This window comes from Pogona vitticeps, chromosome 6 (assembly GCF_051106095.1).
Source record: "Pogona vitticeps strain Pit_001003342236 chromosome 6, PviZW2.1, whole genome shotgun sequence".
NCBI classification, from domain to species: domain Eukaryota; kingdom Metazoa; phylum Chordata; class Lepidosauria; order Squamata; family Agamidae; genus Pogona; species Pogona vitticeps.
Window position 1 is genome coordinate 18,047,873 of NC_135788.1, and position 25,068 is coordinate 18,072,940.

Sequence of the window (25,068 nt, forward strand, 5' to 3'; positions counted from 1 at the left end):
CCTGAGCCCCCCCCCCACCTCGCCTAAAGGGTGCTCTGTCTGGACCCACTGTGGCTGGAAACACAGCACACAGCAGCCTTCTCAGATATTAGAAAGACATGGCAGCCCCTTTCAATGGCAACCAATTCTAGACCAGTGGTTCTTGAACCCCTTTTGGGTTACCATTCTCTACGAGGATTCGTCTAGGAGCATCTGACCAAAGCTATCTCCCACTCTTCAGAAAAACAGGTATCAATACATACACAGCTGGGGTTTTTATCTCCTTTTTCCTTTTGCTCCCTGCTCTCGGGTCCCTGAAGCTACAGGTTACCACTGGTTAAGAACCGCTCTTCAAGACTTACGGCTGTGCCTGTTTGGGAAGGCGAACCCCTGGGTTTCGAAGAGGAACTGGGAAGCTTAGGACTGGAGTGTTTCGCTCTTTATCAATGTGGCTGATAGAGAACATTTGAACAGACGAGGCTTCATTGTGGCCAGAAGGACACAGACATTGGGTCTCTTAAAGTATTCACATCATAAATAAATGTTCCTAAATTGTAAAAATTCGTAATTTTTTTTAAACAGCCGGATCTTCTACATGTTTATTCCTAAGAAACGCCCATTGCTTCAAACCCAACGGATTTCATCGCGCGTGTTTAGGATATTCGTCCAAGCCAGTTAAAGCACGAGGCTGAAATAAACATCCGTCTCTCTGCAGTCACGGTCTCTATATTTTTGGTACTGAAGGAGTGCGCAACAGGTTTATCACTGCTAAAGGACACAGACAACTGCAAAAAACACAGTCTGGTTTTAGGGCGGGGAACATTCACGATTAACTGTGTAACCATTGGCCATAAAAACCTTCCAGAAGCAACAGCTACTACTGAAAATAATTTAATATTTCATATTTTAAAATGAGAAATGTGTAAATCTACGAATCCAGTGAAAGTGTGTGTGTGTTGTTTGTGTTTATTCATGAGAGAGAAAATACACAAATACAGGAATGGACTAAATCCTGTCCATAAAAAATGCTATATCTATATGCTATTATGAGAAAGCATTATATATGGGTGCAAATTTAATCCTTTTATTATTATGATAATGCTAATAATAATAAGAATTAAATTTGCACCTATAAATAGTGCTTTCTTATAGATAATATATATCATGCCAGATATAAAATGTTTTACAGGAAGAATTTCTGTCATTTGGTACAGTAGTAATCTGGAAAAGGAGGGATCCTCCTGCCGAAATACACCTTTGGGAAGGATTTTTACGGGCTTAAGGAATCGAAACAATATAAGGAAGGCGTAATGGAAACGTTCCGTAACGTCTAACAAATCATTTTGATAGCGAGGAATCAGCTCTAATTCGTTACAATCCCTACAGACGGGTGGAGGTGGGAGGGGGGGGGGCGTTGAAAGATTTCTCGGGCATGTTGCGTCCTTATGATCCACTCGGGGGCCGGATCGCTATAAATGACACTAATTTTTGTTGGCAGGGCGCAACGGCTCTTTCTTCCTAGTACGGCTTGGTTATTAGAGTGTGAACACTAATGTCCCGCCTCGTTCCCATCGCTGCCCTGCTCGGGCGACCGCTCGGGCCGGCTCTTTCATTAGGTATTCTGCAGCTAGAACTGTAACTGCGTCAGTCTCTGTCTGCCGTCCCTAAAAACCACACACCTTTCGGTTTGCTCACGTTGTTACATCCATTATTTGCATTTCTCTTCGCTGTAACCCACCCCCCTAAAACCACAGTAACACAGTCCTAGCGGTGGGACACATTTCCTGCAACGGAGGTTCGGGGCCCCTTCTTGAATGCTTTCATCGCCCTAACTCGGAGGAAGGAAGGAAGATTTACATTAAATCTTTAGGCTTCCAGACTCTGCGTATGTCTGCCTTTCTGGCTAGATCTCCCAAACCGTTCATAAGCGAAAGCCCTAATGGCTCTCTTTTCAAACAGCACCCCCCCCCAAGTATATATCGGAAGCCGATGATCAAGATACACGCTAATTCGACCCTAGACACGTCTACTCAAAGGGAATTCTACTGAGCGCTACGATGCTTTATGCTAGAAAAACACACAGAGGATTGCAGCCTTAGAGAATATACCTCTATTCAGAAGCCAGTGCTCCTGGTTTTAAGGAGACTTACTCCAAAGAAAGTGGAGCACAGAAATGTAGGTTATTCCCCCCCCCCTTTTTTTCTCTCCAGTGGCTGGAAAACTGAAAGCAATTCCCCTATATCCGCTTTGGATGTCAGTCCTATAGGAACCAGTGATATTGTTTTCCAGCAGGAACGTGGTTAGGATCGGGTTGTAAAAGACGAAGCACCACTTCCTTGAAATCAGCCTCACATGGTGAGCCGCTGCTTTTTTATCTGGACCGCGTCCAAAATGAGGTATTATGGGCCATTCGATAAATTCATCCTGTGATAGATTGCCCGGTCGTAAATCAGCACGTCGAAACAATAAGGCAACCAATCCTGGCCTTTGTATCGGGACTTGAAAGGGATATTCTTAAAAGCCAGCCAGTCTAACAAAACAAGGGAAGGAAGGAAGGAAGGAAGGAAGGAAGGAAGGAAGGAAGGAAGGAAGGAAGGAAGGAAGCCGAACATCGAACCGAACATGGAACAAGAAACAGAAATAAGACCAAGAAGGAAACTCCCCAAAGCAAAATCGTCGCCAAGCACAAATTAAAATACATCTTTGACCCCCCTAACATCTTAACTGTTATTAGTTTATCATTTTTTGTAGTTTAGATAGCAGCAAAATTATTATTATTATTATTATTATTATTATTATTATTATTATTATTATTATTATTATTATTATTATTATTATTATTATTATTATTATTATTATTATTATTAATAATAATAATAATAATAATAATAATAATAATAATAATAATAATAATAATAATAATAATAATAATAATAATAATAATAATAATAATAATAATAATAATAATAATAATAATAATAATAATAATAATAGGATTTAGGCTGCAAAGCCGTTAACACGTATTACCTAGGGAAATACGTGTTGAACTTCTTTCATAGAACTTACTTCCAAAGAAATAACACGCACTGTAAGACTGAAATCCAAATGGCAATTCTAGGTAGAAAGAACTATCCTATTATAGTTACAGAATGTAGAAAGAAATGCATGTGTTCACTTGGAAATGCTCCTTTTGAGCTCAGTGGGGCTTACTCCCGTGTAAACATGGGTAGAAACAAAGCCTATGGCTTCGTATCATTTCATTAGGCAGAAAACAAATTGTATGTACTGTAATCCCTTTGCTCTCACATGGAAATGATTTTTGCTGTTTGCATTTTTTTTTTTGCATTGCACAGAAAATATTTCTTGAAACTTGGGCAGCCAAGCAAAATTTAAAGGCAATTTGCCTTTTAATTCCTCTCCGTGCCCTTCATTTGGCACCCACCATAGCGCTGGGCTTTTGAGTCCCTAGAAAGAAACGAGGAAGGATCTGTTTTTATATCTCCAGATTTGCCTTCAGGAATCCAAAATTCGAAATCCGAAGCCAGAGGGATTCTTTGCTCTTATAACGGGTCTAAGACGGTGGTGGAGGTGGGTGGGGGGAAGGGCAGGACAAATCTTCAAGCTCCAGAGCTCACTTTATGGGTTGTTCCTTGCACCACTGCTTCTACTCCACCCCCAAAGCTGCCTTCCCGCCCCCAACGACCCTCGCAGTGCCTCCCATTGCTGGAGAAGACTCAAAGTCATTTCTATGCAAATCATTGCTCCTTATGGTCAAAGACTCCAGTTCCGAGCGTGCCAATTCGATTTGCCTCCGGATTTGCCTCCGGATACACCTGCTATGCACTGAGGGAGTTCTAGGATATTCTGTGGTGTAGGGAAGCAGAATCAGGACCTCCGTTACGGGAACAGATGTAGGTATACAGAGTGCTCTCGACATCGATTTATATATACGCGAATTCTATCTACAGAAAAGAAACAACCACCTAGTCTGGTAGCGACGTGGGCAAGAAACCAATTCCTTCATTTCAAAATAGGCGGTACTTTCTCCATATAATGCAGCCTGCATATTCTATGCTACGGACGTGTATATTCAATTAAGGAAAATGCGTAGGTTTCAATGATTACGACCGCCACAAGCCATTACAACATGAACCTATGAAATAAATAGTTATCCTAACCTGCCCACATATTTTAAATCCGAGAAACCAAGAGCTTTTCTCTCTTTCACATCGGGAATTACTGCTGTTTGCTCCAGACGTCAGACCCTGCGACGTTACTTCAGTACCAAACAATAAATTCAAAAAACCAGCCCGGTTTTCTTTCTGAGTCTGCAAAGCACAAAGAGGTCCCGCAGGTGCGCGTGCGCGCCCACCGGCGCGACTTTATCTAGCTTTTCACTCAGCCCCGAAGATGGGTGAGCTCCCTTACCTGTTTTAATGGCGTATTTTAACGCGGTCCTGCAATGTAGGAGAATTTCTTCCATAGTCTGGGGTTGATCAGACAATTCCCAGTTATATTCCTGAAGAAGCTCGTTTGGATAATGGAAATCAATCACTTTGGTTGAGCGATCAAAATTTGTCACCAGGTACTGGAGCAAAATGTCCACAACATCTTGTAGGAAAGACAACGTAGCTGCTTCTCCCTCAGAGTTTGGCAGGAGATCTGGAAGGAGGGAGAGAGGAATGAAATATGACATTGGTTTTGGAAAGTGTAAAAAACAACAAACCGCTGCGATGTAAAAGCGAAATCTGTTGTGTGTCTCCCCTTTTAAATGTTCTTCATTCAGGTTTGGGAAGAATTCACTGGAGTTGAAAGATTTATATCCCATAAACAAAATAGCCCCCCAGGAAATATAAAATCCATGTTTCCCATGGAAATGTAAAATCGTTCTTTCTGTTATTAAATGAATCTCTAATAATAATTTAATCTGTGTTGCTGGAAAATATACTCACGCTGTATATCTGAAGGTTTTTTAAACTAGTTTTTCCACAAAAAGAGGAAATGTGAAATGTTATAAAACCATTATCATCATGATAATGCCTTGTGTCTGTAATAATGTGAGATTCCCCTTAACATAATCTTGACACTTATGTCGTCTATTGACAATATGCCTGTCCGCAGATTTAAATCACTCTTGTCTGCTGTCCCTCCTTGTGGTGCTGAAACCAGGACGACTTTGAGAATGAACCTAGAGTACTATCCTTCAGCGTTGGTAGCTGGCACCGTGGGCCAGAAGGCCATTTGTTGGTTATTGCCATTCACGGCTGAAGGTTTGGGAGGGATTTACTGGAGTAGAATGATTTATATGCCATAAACATACTTGTTGGTAAGAACCTATCGAATTAATAGTCTGATTCCGATTCCTGCAAAACAAAGAAAACCAAACACGCTTCTTAAAAGGTCTTTTGTGCATATCACTCCTTCCTCAAGGACAGCTATAGCGGGATTTCAGATGTTCAATCTGGAAGGTTCCTAAAATAAATGACTATTTTTTTAAAAAAATAATTGTGTCCAAAGGGTCAGAGCAAGGCACAGATTTCATGTAGGACCTCCGTGTACTTCCCTTGCACGGCGTCACGATTATTAAAAAAAAAAAAAAAACACCTCCATTCTTCCAAATGGATGCAAGATTGAAATATCATCGCCTATATAGTTTCAGCGTATATGTATGTCTATATGTGTTGTCTCCAACCCTTTCCAGAGGGATACCAGGGGGTTTCAGGCAGACCTGCTTACCCTGAAAAGAATTGTGCATCCCTTTCAAGGAAGTCAAGGGAAATGTTGCAGCTGACTTTAATGAACCAGGTGCAGAGCCTGGAAATGTTGTACTTTGGAAGCTCTGTGCTGGTGGGGGATTCTGGGAGTTGTAGTCCAAAAAAGTAACATTTCCTAGCTCTAACCACGGCTGTTTTGCATTCCACTGCAAGAGTTTACTTGCAGAGTAGGAGGGATGTGTGTGCTTGGACAAATGGGTCGTTTGGAAAACATATACTCAGCTTGACCCTCGCCTTCCCACCCCGACTCCATCTAGACGGCTGTTACCTGAGGCGTGTAAAAAAGCATAATTAATGTCTTCTTTCTGGCAGCCGCAAGGCTTTTTATTGCAGCTGCAAGCCGCCTTTCTCAACGTCGGTTCCTCCTTAGTAGCTCCGGTTTCCATGGGTTTGTCCCCATCTCCGTACAGCAGCGCTAACAAAGACACAAAGGGCGAAGCCTAAATTGCCCAGCGGAGGTTAAAAGAGGCTCACAGTTATACACACGCACGCACACACAGACAGAGCGCCTTCTCCATTCCGAGCAGCTTTGAGTTCTGACACTCAAAGATAAACCGAATCATCTTTCAATTTACTTTGACAATCCTTGGATTCTTACGAATTTTTGCGGCCAGATAGTTGTTTTCCTGATTAAACACCCGTTCCGATTTTTAATGATAATACGTGATTTGGAGAACCCGAGGTGTTCTTCTCGCTTACCACAGAGTTTGGTAGAAATGCCTCCTGTAAACTTCTGGGCAGCCTGACACCAAGCTTTTGCTGAAGGATGAGGGCGGGAAGAAAAAAAACAACAACACAAAAATATAGGATCAGAAGCGTCACGTTTTGAGCGGCATCTAGCAGAGCTGTGCTTCTCCCCCGCCTCTGCCCCTCTCCAACCCCGAGAAAGTCATTCTAGAGCAGACAGATGCTTTGTTCTCTGGCTCTCTCTACTGTCCGAGCTTTGCTTAGGATTTGGCGCATATGTTCGTGTTCTACCGTAATTGCCATTCAATTGAAATCCTATGGTCGCTGAGATTGGAATAAGTCCCCTCGAAATCGGGGGGGGGGGGTTATTCCCAACTCAACACGTTTAGGATTGCATCTGCGCGCGTGTGGCTATAAGTACGCACAGTCTTTTGCATCCAAAAGGATCAATCAGTCTCCAGTCCAGGAGGAAAGGCAAACAATATCCTAAATCCTCGGATGGGGTGGGAGAAGGATTGTTTTTCCTTTTCGGACCCTGTGTCCGCGCTTTCCTCCCGCCTCTTGCTACCCTCCCTAAAGCCCTCTGTGTTTTGGCGCCGCTCTTCCTTTTCCCAGCCAGGGTCGGATCCAGTTAGCCATTAAAAACCTCCCACTGAACTGCCTTGCCCTAAGTGGCCCTCCCGCCCTCCCTTCCCCTCCTCGGCCGCCGCCACCCGCCGTGGCGCGCAAGTGAAGCCGGCCGTCTGCGCCTCCCGAAGGTCGTGCCCAGGCGGGTCCTCTTGGCTGCCTCTCCGAGGGATCCGTGCCGAAGGGACGCCGTCTCCGGAGGAGGAGGAGGAACAGGTAGCAGCGGCTCCCTCGTCCTTTCCAGGGCGGACAAAAGGTCGGCGCTGCCGGGCGAGGTGGCCACGGAAGAAGCCCGCCAAGTCCGCTCCGGCGGAGGTGACCCGGTCTTGGGGGAAGCGGCGGGGAACTTGGCGGAGGCAGAGACGTCGTCGCCGTCCTCCTCGTCCTCCTTCTCGGTGCCGGGCGGAGTGGCGGGAAGCGGAGGAGGGGGGAGCGCCCTACCTGGACCGGGGTTGTCCGGGTCTCCGGAACCCTCTTCGGACCCGAAGGACCAAAAGCCCGCGCCGGGAGCTGCCATCTGCCGAGCTGGTTGAGGGGCTGGGGAAGTGCAGCGAGCGCGCCTCAGACCGACCGAGCCCGGGTGAGTGAGCGCACGCGTGTGTGAGTGAGTGTGAGTGTACGTGTGTGACAGAGGCGGCGCGTGTGCGAAAGTGCGGGAGCCAGCCAGCCAGGGAAGGGGAGGAGGGGGAGGAGGAAGGAGGAGGAGGGCGCGGGCGAGAGGAGCGCGGGTCCCGAAGTGCGTGCGTGCGTGCGCGTGTGAATGCAAGTGTGACCGGGCTGCGGCTGGCTGGGCGAAGCCGAGGACGAAGCAGCCGAGCGTGGCTGGACGCGCCAGACACACCGGAGCGGGCGAGGGCGGGAAAGGGCAGGAGAGAGGGAGGAAAGGCTCTCAGCGCACCTCAGGGTGTCGGCCAGCTCCCTTTTCCCTCCTCCGAGTCCACAGGACTGAGGCGAGGGCGCTGGAAGTGGAGACGCGGGGACAGGGCTTGACCCCTCGGGGACCTCAGGCGCGCAGTGGGGGCGGGGCGCGCTCCTGCCACTGGGTCTGGAGAGCCACGACTCCCCCGGAGGCGGCCAAGGCTGTCCTCCACAGGAGCCGTCGTGGGGGCCCTGGCGAGGACCTCGGAGGAGCCCTTGAACCCACGCGGGGGTGGGTGGGGGTGGGGAGCGGAGGGCGGGAAAATTGCCTTCAGGGGACAGAGCGCGCCCGTGCGTGAGGCGACGTGGAGGGAAAAAGAGGCCGGGGAGAAGCCTGGTGTCGTCAGACCTGTTGGCACGTAAGAAAAGAGAGGGGTCTTCCAGGGTCGGTTGGGAGCCAGAAGGCTCCTTTTTGCATTTCTCAGGCATTTACGAATCTGTCAAGTGACCTTGTCCACCAGGAGAAATAGTATGGTCGATTCCACAAGTGAATGAAGGTCTCTAGCCATCCTGACTGGTCGCGACAGCTCTTTCCACAAGAAAAACACACATATCCAACTTATTTGCAGGTTCATAAGGTACTACTGTTAAATCTGCTCAGGAGAAGTTAGGAACTCAGGTTTAACAATCCACAAGGAAAGGCAGCTGTCAAAAGGTGGAGATAAGGGACTACATTCAAAGGGCTTTAAAAAAAACCTGCAGCACAAGAATATGCCACTGGCCTTTAGGGAATATAAATGGACAGGTGTATCTGATGCTATAGCTTCTGAAATGTAAAAGAAGGAGCAACACCCCTGCCCAACTATAGATTGTCTGTGCAGGAAGCAAATTTGAGTGGTCCAGACTGGATGCTTCAATGGTTTAGGTGTGGCTGCAGAGCCAGGGGCTGGGAGTTTGATTCCACACTGTGCTTCTGGGAGAAGAGCCAGCCTGTGTGGCCTTGGGCAAGCTGCACAGTCCCAGGGCACCCTCCCAGAAGAAGGGAATGTTGAACTACTGAATATTCCCCAGCTGGAAAACCCTGGAAAGGATCGCCATAAGTCAGAATCGACTTGACATCACACAACTATTATTATTATTATTATTATTATTATTATTATTATTATTATTATTATTATTATTATTATTATTATTATTATTATTATTATTATTATTATTATTATTCAGAAACACCAGGCACAGTCAACATTATAAAAACATTGACTGGTATTAAATGACAGATACAAGTTTTAACCAAAAACCTAAGTATGTGTTAAATGTCGGCACGGTATTATACTGTTCCTAATATTGCCGTTTTTTGTAACTCTGATGGTGCGATTTCTGAGATCTGCAACTGCTTATAGGACTGGGTGAAGTTTCTTGATTTTGTTCCCACAGCCCCAATGACAATCATCATAATCATCACCATCATCATCTCTGAAGTCAAAGGCAGTGTCACAACCTTTCAGCCCCTTTCAAGGCTTGTTGGCATAAATGATCGGTATAACTCTGTGCATCCCGGTGATCACTGTGGTGACCGTTGCCACTATGGAATGTAGGAAACAGCCTTGTACCTTGTCAGGCCATGGGCCATCTGAGTCAATATTGTCTATATTTTGAGGCAAGTAAAGAGCGTAACCTTTCCCTGCTGTGCCTAGAGATGCTGATGATTGAACTTGGGACATTCTACATAGAAAACATGTGCTCCACCCTTCTACCCTACTCCTTAAAACCATTTTGCTTTCAGAGAACAGGTGTGGTTCTCAAGGACAAAGGGACAGGCCTCTCTCTGAGTTAAATGTTAACCTAGATTTGAAAATATGTTTATAAAAAATACTAGCCTTGGCCCCCACTGCAGTAAACCTTTCTGTATAATGATGTTTTACCTGCTGGAAGAACACATGCCATGAGTTCCTGTCAGAAAAAGTGTGGAGCAGTTCATCACAAAGACTGACCTTCCAGTTAGATAAGAGTCTTTTCCTTTGCAGATTGCTGATAAACTACTTCCAGGAGAATCTAGTGGTGATGTTGTAACAAGTTCGCACTGCCCTGGGAGCAGTCTGTGTAGAGAGACACATTATGAGACATTTGCTGCTTCCTGTGTGCAGAATGACTCACATATTATTTGGGAAACAGCAGTGTTAGGGGGGTGAGCGGTGGAAATATATCACGACACCAGTGGTTTTCAACCTTGGGTCCCCAGGACAACTCCCCAAAATCCTGGCCAGCACAGCTACTGGCAAATGCTTCTAGGAGTTTTAGTCCAGGACCATCTGGAGACCCAAGGTTAGGAACCACTGCCCTACATTACTGCTGCCATGAAGAGACTCCATAAGGAGGAAGGTTTCATGTAAAACCATATGGGTGGCTTTCAACATGTAGACTAATATTTAAAACTCCCGACTCCTAATTCAGGTTTGGAGACGTTGTGGCTCTCCAAATGTTTCTGTAGTGCAAGTTGCTTCAGCTCTTGCCAGCATAGCCAGTAGTAAGAATATGGAAGATGCAGTCCAATAACACTTAGGGGATTGCATATTCCCCATCACCATCTTAATCCATGCAAGATCTCTGGTTCATCCCCGTATAATACAGAAACAGGAAGCACTGTCTTAGATTGCAAGCACCCCAGACCATCCAGTTGTTTCTTGACTGCAGCATCAACTATTCCACCCCATTGGCTATGATGACTAGAGCTGATATAAACTGCAGTCCAGCCATATCTGAAAGGCCATGGATTCTCAAATTGGTGAAAGCTGAGGAACCTTTACCTTCTGGTCTGCTGCTTTCTTTCTACTCTGTTCAAAAAGCAGCTTCAGGGCTGGCTCATCATGTCAGTAAACAGGTGGTAGAACAGGAGACCTCAGTTGGCTGGTTGAAGAACACATTTGTGAGTTAATGAACTGCAGAGACAAATGTATTAGTCTCTCCATCAAGCAGTGATGGAAGCATTAAGGGCCAACTCTGGAGTGACTAGAAACCAGAAAAATACTTGCAGCAGACTTAAGCGTTCCTAGATCTCAGGTATTCTTCTTTTAGATTCTCAGAGTTGAATGGAAGGGTGGGATATGTTTTGCCATACTATTTTTAAAAATGACAGAATCATGTGTTCTACAGAATTAATGGCTATTTAAGGTATGAGCTTATTCTTTTAAAATTAAGGGTTGTCCTAACTGGACCTCCCCACAGCCCTACACAGAACAGATAGTGGTTGAAAATACTGGGAGGTGCAGTCCACAATGTAAGGACCATGAACTGCCTACCCCTGCTCTAATGGTTAGCAACTTATTTTCTCCTTATTTTCACTGGGAGAGCAATGTGTAGGGCAGGAAAATCATCCCGCTCTCTCTAGCTGGGATCCTAATGAAAATAATTGCTCATGTGCCCAGGCTAATTGCAGAACACTCTCTTGTGTGCATTATATCAGGAGAGAGAAGGGTTAAATCTTCCAGTGACAATCTGCCCCCTCCATTTTAAATGGAAAAAAATAAACCAAGAGGTGCTTGCTAAGCACACAGTTAACAGGAAGGTCTAGTTTTACTCTCACACATCTCAAGAGTTGGTGGCTTCATAGTGAAGAGTTTTTGTATAATGTCCTTACGGAAGTCATGGGGATTACATGTGGGTTATCATAGGAAGTCAAAATAGATACAGAAAGAGAGTATGAATGAAATAGAGGCACTTATTCAAGGCTCCAGAATGAATGGATGCTAAGGTTTAATCACAGCAGGCCAGTCTGGCTGGGGATTTGAGGAGCTGTAGTCCAAAGAAGTGGTATTCTCAAACTTTGATCTTGACTGCATCTGAACATGAAACAAACAAAACAAACTGTTGGTTGTGTATATGAAACAGAAGAGGTTCCTCCCCTATTCCTGCCTACCATGGGACAGGTTATATTTTCTGTGAAAGATATCAAACTGCAAATGTTCACCTTTTGTTCTTGGACGGCACATCTAGTTCTTTGAACAGCATCAATAGCCCACATTCAACCTGTGTGTATCCCGCAGCTACTTCACATCTTGAGTTCATTAGGCAGTCCCTTGCTCTCCTTTTAAAATTGTAAAATTGAAGGGAAAACAAGACTCTTTTCATGAAAGGGCACGACTGGCTTTGGATTGGCTTCTAGCACACAGTTGACAAGCATATAAAAGTAAAATTGGAGCATGTGTTCAGTGCAAAAGAATCTTAGACATTCTGTTCTCACCAACAAAGTTTATCCATAACTGGGATGAAATTAAAAATGTTCTACATGTGCCCACCTCCTCTTCATTTACCCATCATTTCTATAGTGCTTCTAGTACTACAATGTGCTTTCATCTCACTCCCACAATAAGCCTGTAATCTAGAGAGACCATTAATCACATCCCCATTTTAGAGATACGGGCTGAGAGAGATGGGCCCAAACTATACATTACAGAGAACCTAGCACTGAAAGAAGGGATTCTTTCTATGCTGAAATTATAGAACTTTTCACATATCTCATACTTTGCCAATTAGTTTGCTTTGTTTTTAAAAGTAGTAGCTTCCCAACTCTGAAATTTGTCTCCATCTATGGTCCTGTTTTTCTCTATTATCTCAATTTTTCAATTAAAAAGGCAGAAAGTATGCTAATAAAAGCCAAAGGTGGTAAGTATCTTTCAATTTCAGTTGCATGAAACGCCTCTAAACATTCACGGTACGTTGGGATGTGTGTAGCTCTCAGTTATGGAGAGCATACTAAGAGATTCTTTCAAAACTGTGTATTTTCTCTTTCTGCCACTCATTAAAAAATGATGTGCTGTAGAATATTTCACTAGTCATTTCAGCTGGCAGCTGAGGGGCACCTGGTTTGAAAATGGGAGGAAATCTCTCTTCCCTGCTGTGCAGAGAACCTACCAGTCAATTATAAATCGCTCATGCAGAAACTGGAATGTTAGCAACATTCAGTATCTCCATTTGTTTCAGAAAATGGGAAATTATTGAAGAATTTATTTGTTTCCGTTCTCCTCAGTGAAACTGGGGGGAGGGGGAACAAACTAATCCATATATTCTTAACCATGGTGTACCCTTAAGGAAATGAAACAGTTAATAAGATGGGGATCCAAATACACAATGATATGATCGTTAAGTTCTAAGGGAGGAAACCCACCTCTAGCTACAAAGGATGTAAATTATTGCTGATGCGAAATATCCATTCCTTTTCCCCAAGAACTTCCACAGGATTTTAGTACTGCTCTTTTCAAAATGGATGGTAGTTGTGTATTGTTCCAAAAAAAATATAAATCTGATAGAATTTATCGTGTTTCTCTGAAAATAAGACAGGGTCTTCTATTAATTTTTGCTCCAGAAAACGCAGGAGGGGTTTATTTTCAGGGAATGTTTTACTTTTTCCATGTACAACTACAGTGGTGCCTGGCTTGATGAGGATAATTCGTTTTGTTCAAATTGCCGTTAAGCCAAATCCTCATCAAGCGAAATGAAAAAGCCCATTGAAATGCATTGAAACCAGTTCAATGCGTTCCAATGAGCTAAATACCTCAGTATCTAGCAAAGATCCTCCATAGGGGTGGCCATTTTCGGTGCCTGTAAAGCGAGGAATCCATCCTAAATCACAGCAGGGAGCCATTTTGCACAGCGGGTGGCCATTTTAGAGCTGCCGATCAGCTGTTTTAAAATTGTTGTCTAGCGAAAAATTGGTTCCTGAAGCAGGGAGCCGATCATCATTAAGCAATTTTTCCCTATTAGAACATTGTTTTGTGATTGCAAAAACTTCATCGTCAAGCGGTTTCGTCATTTAAAGAGGTAATCGTTAAGCCAGGCACCACTGTATCTACATTTGTTCAAATAAAGTCATGCCATCTTTTTCTGGTTGCTGCACAATGGTGGAGGACGGGGTTTCACTTAACTAGGACTTATTTGGGGGGTTGGGCTTATATTACGAGCATCCTAAAAAATCTTAGGTCATTTTCAGAGAAACAGGGTACTACTCGTATCACACATTAAAGATCTGTGTTGGTTTTTCCCCCCTTTCTCTCTTTTCTGTACATACTGGGTAATCAGTGTGCCAAACATTGATTCAAAACACAGTTCCTTATTAAACTGTATAATCTGCCTCAATACAATTTCCAGATGTTTCCATTTTGTTGTTTATTTGTTTACATTAATCTTGTGCATGGAGGTTTCATAGGTCAAAGCAGACTGGAAAACAAACTGACACAAAACAAAGACCCATTTTAGAAATCAAATTTGCTGGGAAAGTATAGAAAAATGGGGAGACAAGGAGAAAACGGATTTGTTTCTTCACATTATCTAGGCTTTTAATAAGTTATTGCATACTAAGAAAATAATTTGCACATGTGTGTCCATTTTCTTTAAAAACAACAAATTGCTATTTAAATCATGACATATTTCCCTGCAAGTCTCTTCTATAGTAATTGTATGTTGAAATGTCATATGCAAAACCACACAGTTGAATTAAAATGCTGAAGAGAGAATGACAAAGAGACACATTAAAAAGAGAAAGACACAGTACAAAACCATATAAAAAAGGAGAGATTACGCTGGAGAAAGCCAAACAGCAGCAGTAGCTAATGCTGTTGGATAAGGCGCCGGCGTTGTGAGGTTTTCCGTAGCAGTTTTCGGTAGTCATAAGGATTCTCTTTGCTTTTGTTCTCTTCCACTGGGTTCACTGTGACTCTTGGCCTAGGGATTAAAGTACAAGAGAAACCAGAGGTTGAACATACTTACTTTGGTAAGTATTGCTGATGAACTGCTTAAGCCCTGTCCTCAGCAAAAAGCAAAACAAAAGTAAGTCAGCTGTTTCACTCCACTCCCCATCATCTTGTAACAACAGGTGGAGAGAAGCAGATGAGAGAGACACATCAATTCAGCATTCTCTGAATTCTCTGCTTAAGAGGCATGCATTTGGAAACTAAGAGGAGATAATAAACATGTTGGGTTGATAGGAAAGGACTCTTTACATACTGCCCAGTCACTGAGCTTCAGAAAGGGAGTGAGTACACAGCGAGGGAAATGCGAAATGACTTGCATTCTCTTGCTGTGAAGTCACATTGGGGGGGATTCAGTTATCTTAAGTGGCCACATAGGCAAAGGAGTAAAAAGCCTTCTAATTGCAGTTCTATTGTACTTCTATGGAAGCACCTACAGGTGGTGTGGTTCAAAGGAACTGCCTTAAGAAGGCTTTTCCTGCCTGGATTACTATTTATTTATTTGGCTTCTAGACCCCCGACTTAGTAAAGTACTACTCAGGGCGGTTTACATAATTTCCTCATCTTTCCAACTGGATATCTTGTTAAACTGTACACAAACAAACAAACAAACATAGCTCAGGAGAAACACTTTAAAAAGTGTCTTGGGAAAGAGGCTTTGCAGAGAAAGGTGAAAGCTCGTTCTGATTGTGTGTACATGCATGTGTACATGTGCGTCTGCACTCTCCTTGTGCTCCTTTGTGAGGATCACATGCTTTTGAACCAAAGCAAAAGGATTCAACTTGCTAAAAAGTAGAAAGGTCTCTGGCGAGGGGGAAATGCGAACCAGCCTGCCTCAAACATCCTACATTTGTTTCTGTAGTCACATTTTGTTAAAATGCAAACTCAAGGCTGGATAAGCATCCTCCAGGAATATTTGAGAAATAACAATAACAATAACAACAACAGCTGACAAGTTGATTTCAGTTATGGCAACCCTTTCCAGGGTTTTCTAGTTACAGAGTAGTGAGAAATGGTTTACTATTGCTCCCTTCTGGGGGCACTCTGGGATTCTGCAGCTTATCCAAGACTACCCTATTTTAGAACAGGGGGTCAAACTAAATGTCTTCATAACCCTATATGCTGTCTAAATGAAAAAGAAAGATGGAATGCTGTTGCACAAAAGAATTTACATCTCGAGATTTAAACCTCCTGAACATTTGGTTGGATCTCATTGGAAAGTATATTTGGGATGATAAGCATGTTTTGATGTCTATATCATCACAGTTATCAGTGAGGCATTCTCGCTTTGAGGTTGGCTCATTGATTATGAGAAGCTGGACTTTTTCATGTAATACTTCCATGAAGATGCATTTATATTCTTTTCATTGACGAGTTCCAAACAAAGAGTGTAAGACCTGTTACTTGACCTGTTACTTTACAAAGGCTATTGAACAGGCTGGAAATCTTAATTAGTGGTGTGAACCTGGTGGTTTTGGACTGCAATTCCCATTAGTCCTAACCAGCAGTAGCAAATAGTGAGCAATGATAGGAACTGTAGTTTAGCAGCATCCAAGAGCCACACTTTCCCTATCCCTGATTTATGGCCTGTGCCACTGTGAGCTCCGATTATGCCATCTGATCCTATGCATGTTCACTTGGAAGCAAGACTCACTCTGTTGAAACTGTGTATAGGCATGCAGCCTTAGGGTCAAGCTAGATATTAAAGGAAAAGTTTTCCCTCCCTATTAATTCACTCCCTTCCCCTGCTGTAGCAATGGAATTTCCCGAATGTTATGCTGTCTAGGTGATTGTGCTTGAAATATAACTTTACTTGTATTAGATTTTTACCCACCCCCCTAGACAAGGTACATGTTTACATTCCAGTATTTGGCTGGATAGCTCAGTGAGTTGGTATCTGGCTGCAGAGCCAAAGGTTGGGAGTTTGATTTCCCCACGGTGATTCCTGGGAGTCGAGCCAGATTCTGTAGCCTCGGGCAACCTGCACCAGAAGAAGGAAATGGCAAACCACCTCCGAGTACTCTATCTAGAAGCCCTGGAAAGAGTTGCCGTAAGTCAGAATTTACTTGACCTCTCTCTCTCTCTCTCTCTCACACACACACACACACCCCATCCTAAATATAGGATGTGTCTTTCATATCTTAAGGGTGCACCTCTTCTAAAAATACATGCTAAGTGTACTGTCTGACTTTAAGTCTGTTTTCTACTGCCCTTTTTATTGGGGTGGTGCTCGAATGAACTTGGTTTTCATTGAAATCAATGGGACTAGTCAGTCCTAGTGATATCAATGGGAACTACAGTGGTGCCTCGCTTAGCGAGTGCTTCACTATGCGATGAATTCGCATAGCGAGGGGGTCCGGGCCATCGCTGGAGCGTTCGCTCAGCGATGGCCTATGGCGATTTTTTGCTTTGCGATGATCGCTAAGCGATTCGCTTAGCAATCTTCGCAAAACGAAGCGGGGGAGAACAGCTGATTGGCGGTTCCAAAATGGCCGCCGGAAGGTCCGCGCCGCATTTTCGCGCCCTGCCCTCGCTTACCGAGGGCGCGAAAATGGCGGCGCTATGGAGAAACATCGCTTAACGGTGAGTTTTCAAGCCATAGGAACGCATTGAACAAAGTTCAATGCGTTTCTATGGCTTTTTTAGTCCCATTTAGCGATGTTTTCGCATAGCGAAGGTTAATCCGGAATGGATTAACCTCGCTATGCGAGGCACCACTGTATTTCACGGCAGACAACAGAACCTAGTTCCAACTCTAAGTGGTTCTGAATTGCAGTTTCATGAGTGAGCATCATGCCCCTATTGTGCAAAATGGCAGCAGAAACCTGTGTAAACAAACTCTAACATTCATAAATGTAGCTGGTTATAATTTTGCCTTCTTGATAAATTTCATCATTCAGCTGTTAAGTAGCCAGCTTCTGATTTTAGAGGAAGAGTTCAGGATCGGTACAATATTCTTCCATTTAATTCAGCGGAACATTAAAACACCAGTTTGATATTACTCACCCTTCACTGATCCTTAATGTTACTGTTCTAGGCTCTTGTGGAGGTTTCTTTTGCCTTGTGGTGGCGTTATTATCATTTGAGATGAAATTAGTGGAGGAAAATTCTTGGTAATATACATCTTCTACATCCAGTATCTTACCCAGACTATCAAAAAAACAAAACAAAACAAAACAAAAAACAAACAAAAACACAAGACAATCTTACCTGCCTTAAAAGATTCAGAATTACATGTTGTACCTTTATTAGAACATTGCAATACAAGTGTGTGGCCACAAAGATACACAATGGAAGATGTGAGAAAAAAGCATGCGGATTGGGAACCAAGTCTCAAACTCCTCCCCAAAGTGTGGCCCACTCCTATGCATGTTTACTGAGAACTCAGGAATTGCAACAAGGACTAGAAACATGTAGCATTACAGATGTTGTTGAGTGGGAGCTCCAGTAATCTCTCATCATCAGTCATGCTGGCTAAGAGCCATAGTCCAACAATACCGGTAGCCCCATGTATTATCCACACCTGCTTAAAGTTATCCTTATCATTTTTACTCAGACGTAACACCCCTCTGAATGCAACAGAGATCCTTTTCAAGGCAATGGGGACAGGACGATAGTTTTACTTGCATCTTAAAAAGAACCAAGATGTGCCAATGACTAATAGGAATGGCAGAGAATTCAGAGTGAGCTACAACAGCCAGCAACATGTCTGCGAGACGTCCAAGACATTTTGTTGCCTGAGGCAAAGCAACACGCAATGACTCCATCATTCTAAATCAAGCTGTATGGCATCCAAGACCAGCCGAGTTATTTTGGTGCATAAGGTAGACAATGCTCAAGGTGCTTCTCCCCATCTGTGGCAGTAAAAATACGATTACAAAGTAAATAACAATCTGTTGGCCTTTCTTAAGCTCCCAGATCTGTTGCCTAAGGTAGAGGCCTCATTCTGGCAAAAGAAGAGCTGGCTCCTAATGTGTCATACAAACAAAAGATCCATCTGTTTGTTCCAAAGATCTATCTCATTTTAAACTCATATGCCTTGAGGAAGCCCTGTAGTAGAGTGTGCAAAACAGTCTTCCCCATTATTATCTCCCAACATCTGGTGGCACACTCTTTTAAAATGTGGAGGTTCTACATGGGCTGTATACGGCTTGATTGGTTAAAACGGGATCATGTTAATATACTTGCTCTTTATGAGTCCCAATTTTCTGAGACCAACCACAGCAACAGGCTATGAAAAGGTGCTGTATTTTAAGGATCATAACTGGAAAGTACTCTAAATATTTTATCAGTCTCTGAAAACATTGTCCTTGAGTGTCCCACACATGAGGAGGTGCACAAGCTTGAATAGAAGCTATGTAGCCTCAAGTCTTATTCCTGGAAAAGAAAGCAAAACACTAATGTTCTGAAATGTCCCTTACAGTTCCCAGTGATGAACCTTTTGGAAACTGTACAGCAAAACGTGCACCCGTTGTACTTCAGAGCTGCGCCAAGCCTGAAAGACTTTAAAATTGCAGGGCAATTTCCACCAAACCATTCTTACTTATATAATTAGAACAGTATTAGGACTCCCTTCATAAGCCCCTGTTTATGCATTTAACACCAATACACATTTTATATGGCGGTTTTGTATGGATTAAACAAGGTTTCTGTTAAAACCACAGCTGCAAGACATTTACATTCAGACTCCAGTGTTTTGCGATATCACTGAAAATGTGACATTATCAGGGTATGTCAGGCTTCAAAATGAATGAATGGCTTAGTCTGATCAATAAGGAACAAAGAGATAACTGCCATCTGCATGCTTAACTGTTTTGGTGCTGGAGTAGAGACCAGTTAACAAAAGAAATGGGAACTGGTTGCAATAACGTGCTATCCATAACCTACAGCCCCGATGTTTCTGTTCTATAGACTATTAGGAGAGATCAGAGAAGGAAGGTGTGCCGGGGCTGGTATAAGGAGGCTTAAGCCTGCAATGGGTTCATTCGAAGGGATGCAACTTCCAGCAGCAAGCTGATTGAAGAACAGAATTGTATAAATCCAACTGTTAGCTCCAACCTGAATAGACTCCCTGAACACACAGGACTGGTTACATCAATACTTATGTCAGTTCCATCGACACAGTGGATCTACTGTAGCTGAAACTTAATGACTGGATTTAGCTTAGTGTCTTTATATTACGCAGTGCATTAAATCTGAACCACGGGAACTCCAAACATAACTTTATTTGTCAAAAAGCAGCTACCAGTGAGGGTGTCAGGGATGTGGTATAGGGAGGGAAGAAAGGTAGAAGGCCCAACACTTTTCTCTGCATCAGCATTGTGTTCCAACCCAGCTATGCTATATGCCATGCAAGAGATACGTACAACTGATGCTTATTTTCTCTGAAGTGGAAATATAAGGCTCACTGTTGTTTTTGACTGAGTTTACTTATTTATTTGCTTGTTTTATTGATAGGCTGCCTTTCTCCTGATAAGGCGACCCAATATTATTTAATTAAAAAAAGAGTATGAGCCATAAAAAAGATTATTGATATGTATGTGATGCAACTAAGAACCCTGATGTAAGAATAAACTGACAGTTCAGGACTCAGCAATAAGTCCCTGTCTTTCAAAAGAACAACCCATTTTACCTTGCATACAGTGGTGCCCCGCTTGACGATTACCCCATTTTATGATGAAATCGCTTGACGATGAGGTTTTCGCGATCACTATAGCAATCGCAAAATGATGATTCAGTGGGTTTTTCCCATTTTACGACGATCGGTTCCCTGCTTTGGGAACCGGTTTTTCGCATTACGATGATTAAAAACAGCTGATCGTCGGGTTTTCAAAATAGCCGCCCGCTGTTTTCCGGACCTATTTCCGGAAGACAGCGATGCAAAATGGCTTCCCCTATGGAGGATCTTCGCTGGACGAGCAGGTATTTCCCCCATTGGAACGCATTGACCGGTTTTCAGTGCATTTCAGTGGGGTTTTTTTTTCCGCTTGATGAATATTTCGCTTAACAGCAATTTGCCTGGAATGCATTATAGTCATCAAGCGGGGCACCAGTGTATATTGCTTTCCAGTAACGACAGAGCAACAATACTAATTTCCTTAAATATATGTGAACAGCATACAGTATCACATTTCACCTTACTTTAAGGCAAAGAAAATACTGCTGGATAGCCCAGTGGTTTAGGTATCTGGCTGTGGAGCTACAGGTTGGGAATTTGATTCCCCACTATGCCTCCTTGACATGGGTTGACTCTATGATCCCTTCCAGTTCTGCACTTCTAAAATGATGATGATGATGATGATTACCTGCTTTTTCTTGGTTTCCGCTTTTCATCTTGAACTGATTTCTGAAAGCATAATTTTTGGAGTGGTTACAATTGTGGCCAACACAGTACACATTCCTTATAAATGTTAGTTTACAATCCTTTCCTATGATGCACAGATAAGGGATGGATGGATCTGTTACCTGTGTATCGCAGAAAAGAACGCAGCCCATTTCGGTTTCACACATGATTTGGATACACATCTATTTAGTTCTGTTTCCAAATTATTTAATTATTTCAATAATTCTAATCATTCAATGAAAAACACAGGAAAATCCACAAATACTTAGATCCACGGGCCAAGCTTGTATGCCCCAATCAGCAATTTTTTCCTCTTTGGTAGTTCCCTGTGCACCATAACAAATCACCTGTTTTAGAGAAACCCTCTCCTGCAGTTTTTTGGCGATACCTTTTACACATTGGTCCTCAAAACCAGAATCTGGCCATTCTCACACACCCCTGCCACAGATGTGCATCAAATCAAGGTCTGATTACCTTCCTTTCTTGACACAAAAGTGAGCAGAGTTTTCCACCCAACGAAATGGCTGAAATGTGCAGCTCTATATGATCAAGAACCTTGTTTCATTGTCAGCGCAAGTGACTTGACAGTACATAATAATTCAGTATTCCATTTTCTGTACTATTTATTTCAAAGATGCCATTTCCCCCCTTTCTTCTCAACCTTAACCTCCACAGAATGAAACTATGCACCCTACATATGCAAACTGATCTTAAAGATGACATACATCATAAAACAATCCTTAGACAGTTCTATTGCTTTCTTATCTCCAATGACGTTTTCAATTTCTCCATATAAAGCAATGCTGGACTTTCGGAAATTATATTTCAGAGCATTAAATGGGTTTGATCTGCATCTGTGTTGCATCAATTTGAGCCACAAGTTCACTTCATTAAAACCTGGTTTTTAAACCAGTTTATACTGGACAAAGTAACAATTGTGCATGCAATCTAAGATTGAGTTTTAGTGGGAAGGGGACTACACAGCCTATTATAACTACACCTTGCCACTAACCTATTTGTAAAGTCCCTTTTCCTGGGCTTCAAGTAACTCCCACTCTCCCCAGGCTATGGAACATTCTCCCTCGGGAGATCAGGATGGCTCCTTCCCTTTTATCCTTCCAAAAAATGCTAAAGACCTATCTCTACAGGGAGGCTTTTAGCAATTACAACTGAATCCCTGAACCCCATTTTAATCTTTTCCATGTTTTAATCTTTTAATTTTATTTTAAATCATATACTGTATTGTTATTTTGTCTTTTAATATTTGACTTATTGTGTTTTTAATTGAGTGAATTTTAATGTTCTGAGCCGCTTTGGGTCCCTTGTTGGAAGAAATGCAGCATATAAATAAAGCTAACAAAAATAATAATACTAATAATAAAACTAAAAGTACTACTACTATACACTTTTTCTGATCCTGACCTTTGGCCAGCATGGTGGATTTCAGTCTCCCAAGGTGGTTGAAACTGTAACATCTTTATTTCTTTTAGTCTTCTGATTGTAACTGAAGTTCCAAAACTGTAAGTAAAGATGCTTTTCTTTTCTGCTTATGCTACTTGTAGAGCGATTTTTATATACAAAGGGCTAATCACAGGGTAGAAGCTGTGACTTTTAGCTATTATCCTGTGCTGCAGTTTTTTCTTTTTCTTTTTCTTACTTTATGTTCTGCCAACTAAAAGGAATCTACCAATAATTCCTCAAATGCTGTGGGAGTATGAAAACAACTTGCTGGATTATACAGCAGATTGGCCGACGTGCATCCCAAGCTCATTTTTATTGTCCCTATTTTCCTGCTCTATAGCTGTACCACTGACAAAATGGTGCTACCCATCCTCAGAAACAGGAAGAAAAGAAAGAAAAAGAACGAAGAAGTCAAAATCCAAGGTTTTTTGCTTTCTCTTTCGCAAGGCAAGGACAGAGCTCTTGGCATTTTTGTGGCAATAGGAGTGATGGCAGAAGATCTGGCAGTTGCGTTACCAGTGCAGCCCTCTGATCTTAGGAAATTCCAGACTCCCCTTCCTGCCACACAGTGCAAAAATATAGGACAGAGACCAAGATGGACACTGCAGATTGCAGTGGCTAAGAAGAATTTTGTGCCCAGTAGCCCAATGATTCATTTTCCAGTAAGCTGTGGCACTAACCAGCATAACAGACACTTCAGTCAAAAAACATCTGAAGGGCCACATGTTCCCCAACCTAGCTCTTGATTATGACCCACTTGATGTGCTGGTAGAACGATAGGGGACAGAATGAATTGAAGGGTGGAGTATAAGGAGCATGTGGGCTGCATGAACTCATCTACTGGCCTGACAAAAGGCCCAGATACTGTCTAAAAGTGCAGGTTACAATTTACCAACCTCGGAAAGGTGAAAGGCTGAGTGAATCTTAAGCTAGCTATCTGGGATTGAACCCAGATTGTGAGCAGAGTTTTGGCTGCAGCACTGCAGTTTAACCACTGTGCCAGGAGGCTCATATGAAGTCCAAATGCAAAAGAAAGTGAAACTGGCAAATATTCCCATCCCTTTCTATGGCCAGTCCTGAATAGCTCAATAATCTGGGGGCAGTGGCTAAAGAGTGAAGGGTTGGGGGTGGCTCCTGGGAGAAGAGCTAGCCTTGGGGGAGTTACATGGTCAAAGAGCAGTCCTAGAAAAATGGAAAAACCACTTATTAGTACAGTGGTGCCCAGCATAGTGATGATAATCCGTTCCAAAAAATTTGTTGCTATGTGGATTTGTCGCTATGCGGGGGAAAAAAGCCCATAAGAACGCATTAAAACACATTTAATGCGTTCTTATGGGGACAAAACTCACCGCTATGCGGAAATCCTCCATGCGGCCACCATTTTCGCTGCCCGGTAAGCAAGGAATCCAGGCAGAAATACAGCGGGCGGCCATTTTCTTTACCCGGCGGCCATTTTGGAACCGCCTATCAGCTGTTAAAAAAAACATCGCAATGCGAAAATCGGTAAGCGAAATGCTTACCAATCCTCGCAATGTGATGTTTTACCATTAAAAACATCGCAATGTGATTGCATTAGCAATCGCAAAAACGTCGCTATGCGGATTCGTCGTTAAACAGTGCGCTCATTAAGCGAGGCACCACTGTATATTATAGCTACTTATGAGTATATTATAGCTAGGAACCCCTGGAAAGGGTCATGACTGGAATCAACTGGACTGCATGCAATTATTCCTATTATATCTATGACCAGTGACAGTTCCACAGATTATTATGCACCTCTCTGCACATTTAAATCTGCAATTCTGCTTTAACCTCCTTAGCATTTAGGGCAAACAATACAGTGTGACCTGCCTGGGCATGCCAAACAGCATGGAAAAGAGGAGCCTATTTAGATGATCAGGCACATTTGGAGGGAGCTGAAGATTTTCATGTGGACTTCATTCACCACACTAGCACCCGTTACATCAAGGTAGTACTTGGGATTAGAAAAGGCATTGCAGCGTGATCATGGTGTTTCTCTATTGCTTTTGCTCTTGGACACTCTATTACAGCACAAGATACTGTGTGACATCACAGTGGGAAAGGGGAACATACAATGTAAAGATGGTACATCATATTTATTGCAGCAGAGGTTGCAAAAAACAAGAAGCGAAAATACCTGAAATGGCTGCTGGTTCATGTCTGTTAGTTGAGGGGCCCAATTCTGCTCTCCCCCTCTCCTTTAAATCCTTTGCTATAATTTTGTTTGAGTGCCAGCAGTCTGACTAAGCAAATGCATTCTGTCACCTGCTGCTAAGTAGGTCAATAGTATGCAAATGCCTCTAGCAAGTGGGCTTAATTGCTCTTAAGAGGAACCTAGGGAAACAGCTTCTTCAATTTCCTTTTGACACAGCAGATCACACTTTCCCCTCCTTTTAGCAGCACTGGGTGCCAGATTCAAAATGCTGTTTGACCTTGGAACCAGGGATGACTTTGATGGGTGAGAACTTTCATTTCTTCCTTGCAGTTTTTTCTGAATACTAACAAAGGATGCTGCAGAATACAGCTTTTGCTCAGATGCTCAAAAAGAATGGGATTCTAGTTCAGGAACTGGAAT

The 25,068-nt window shown here is 42.9% G+C and overlaps 2 protein-coding genes and 1 long non-coding RNA gene across 13 annotated transcripts in view; all 3 read right to left on the bottom strand.

Moving 5' to 3' along the window:
* Nucleotides 1–7,723, bottom strand: part of GAD2 (glutamate decarboxylase 2) — a 40,900-nt gene extending 33,177 nt beyond the window's left edge. Inside the window, exons 1-4 of the mRNA XM_020801451.3 lie at nucleotides 7,509–7,723; nucleotides 6,453–6,512; nucleotides 6,022–6,168; nucleotides 4,408–4,641 (exon numbers count right to left, since the gene is read on the bottom strand). Coding sequence (XP_020657110.1) covers nucleotides 4,408–4,641; nucleotides 6,022–6,168; nucleotides 6,453–6,512; nucleotides 7,509–7,584 — 517 coding nt within the window. The 5' untranslated portion in view covers nucleotides 7,585–7,723. The remainder of the gene's footprint in view (nucleotides 1–4,407; nucleotides 4,642–6,021; nucleotides 6,169–6,452; nucleotides 6,513–7,508) is intronic.
* Nucleotides 7,724–11,643: 3,920 nt separating this feature from the next.
* LOC144583811 (uncharacterized) lies at nucleotides 11,644–12,012 on the bottom strand. Its single transcript, XR_013537771.1, has 2 exons — nucleotides 11,893–12,012; nucleotides 11,644–11,764 (listed from the first exon to the last, which is right to left on the bottom strand). It is a non-coding gene; the product is annotated as an uncharacterized LOC144583811 (long non-coding RNA).
* A 2,060-nt stretch (nucleotides 12,013–14,072) lies between these two features.
* MYO3A (myosin IIIA) overlaps nucleotides 14,073–25,068 on the bottom strand; it is a 131,054-nt gene continuing 120,058 nt past the window's right edge. For 8 of the 11 annotated variants that reach the window (XM_073003045.2, XM_078378630.1, XM_078378631.1 and 5 more), the window contains 3 exons: nucleotides 20,974–21,014; nucleotides 17,675–17,818; nucleotides 14,073–14,642 (listed from right to left, as the gene is read on the bottom strand). In XM_073003045.2, coding sequence (XP_072859146.2) covers nucleotides 14,528–14,642; nucleotides 17,675–17,818; nucleotides 20,974–21,014 — 300 coding nt within the window. In that variant the 3' untranslated portion in view covers nucleotides 14,073–14,527. Of the gene's footprint in view, nucleotides 14,643–17,674; nucleotides 17,819–18,405; nucleotides 18,523–18,930; nucleotides 19,046–20,973; nucleotides 21,015–25,068 lie in introns of those variants that run through there. The other 3 variants (XM_073003046.2, XM_078378632.1, XM_078378633.1) reach the window with 3 other exon arrangements.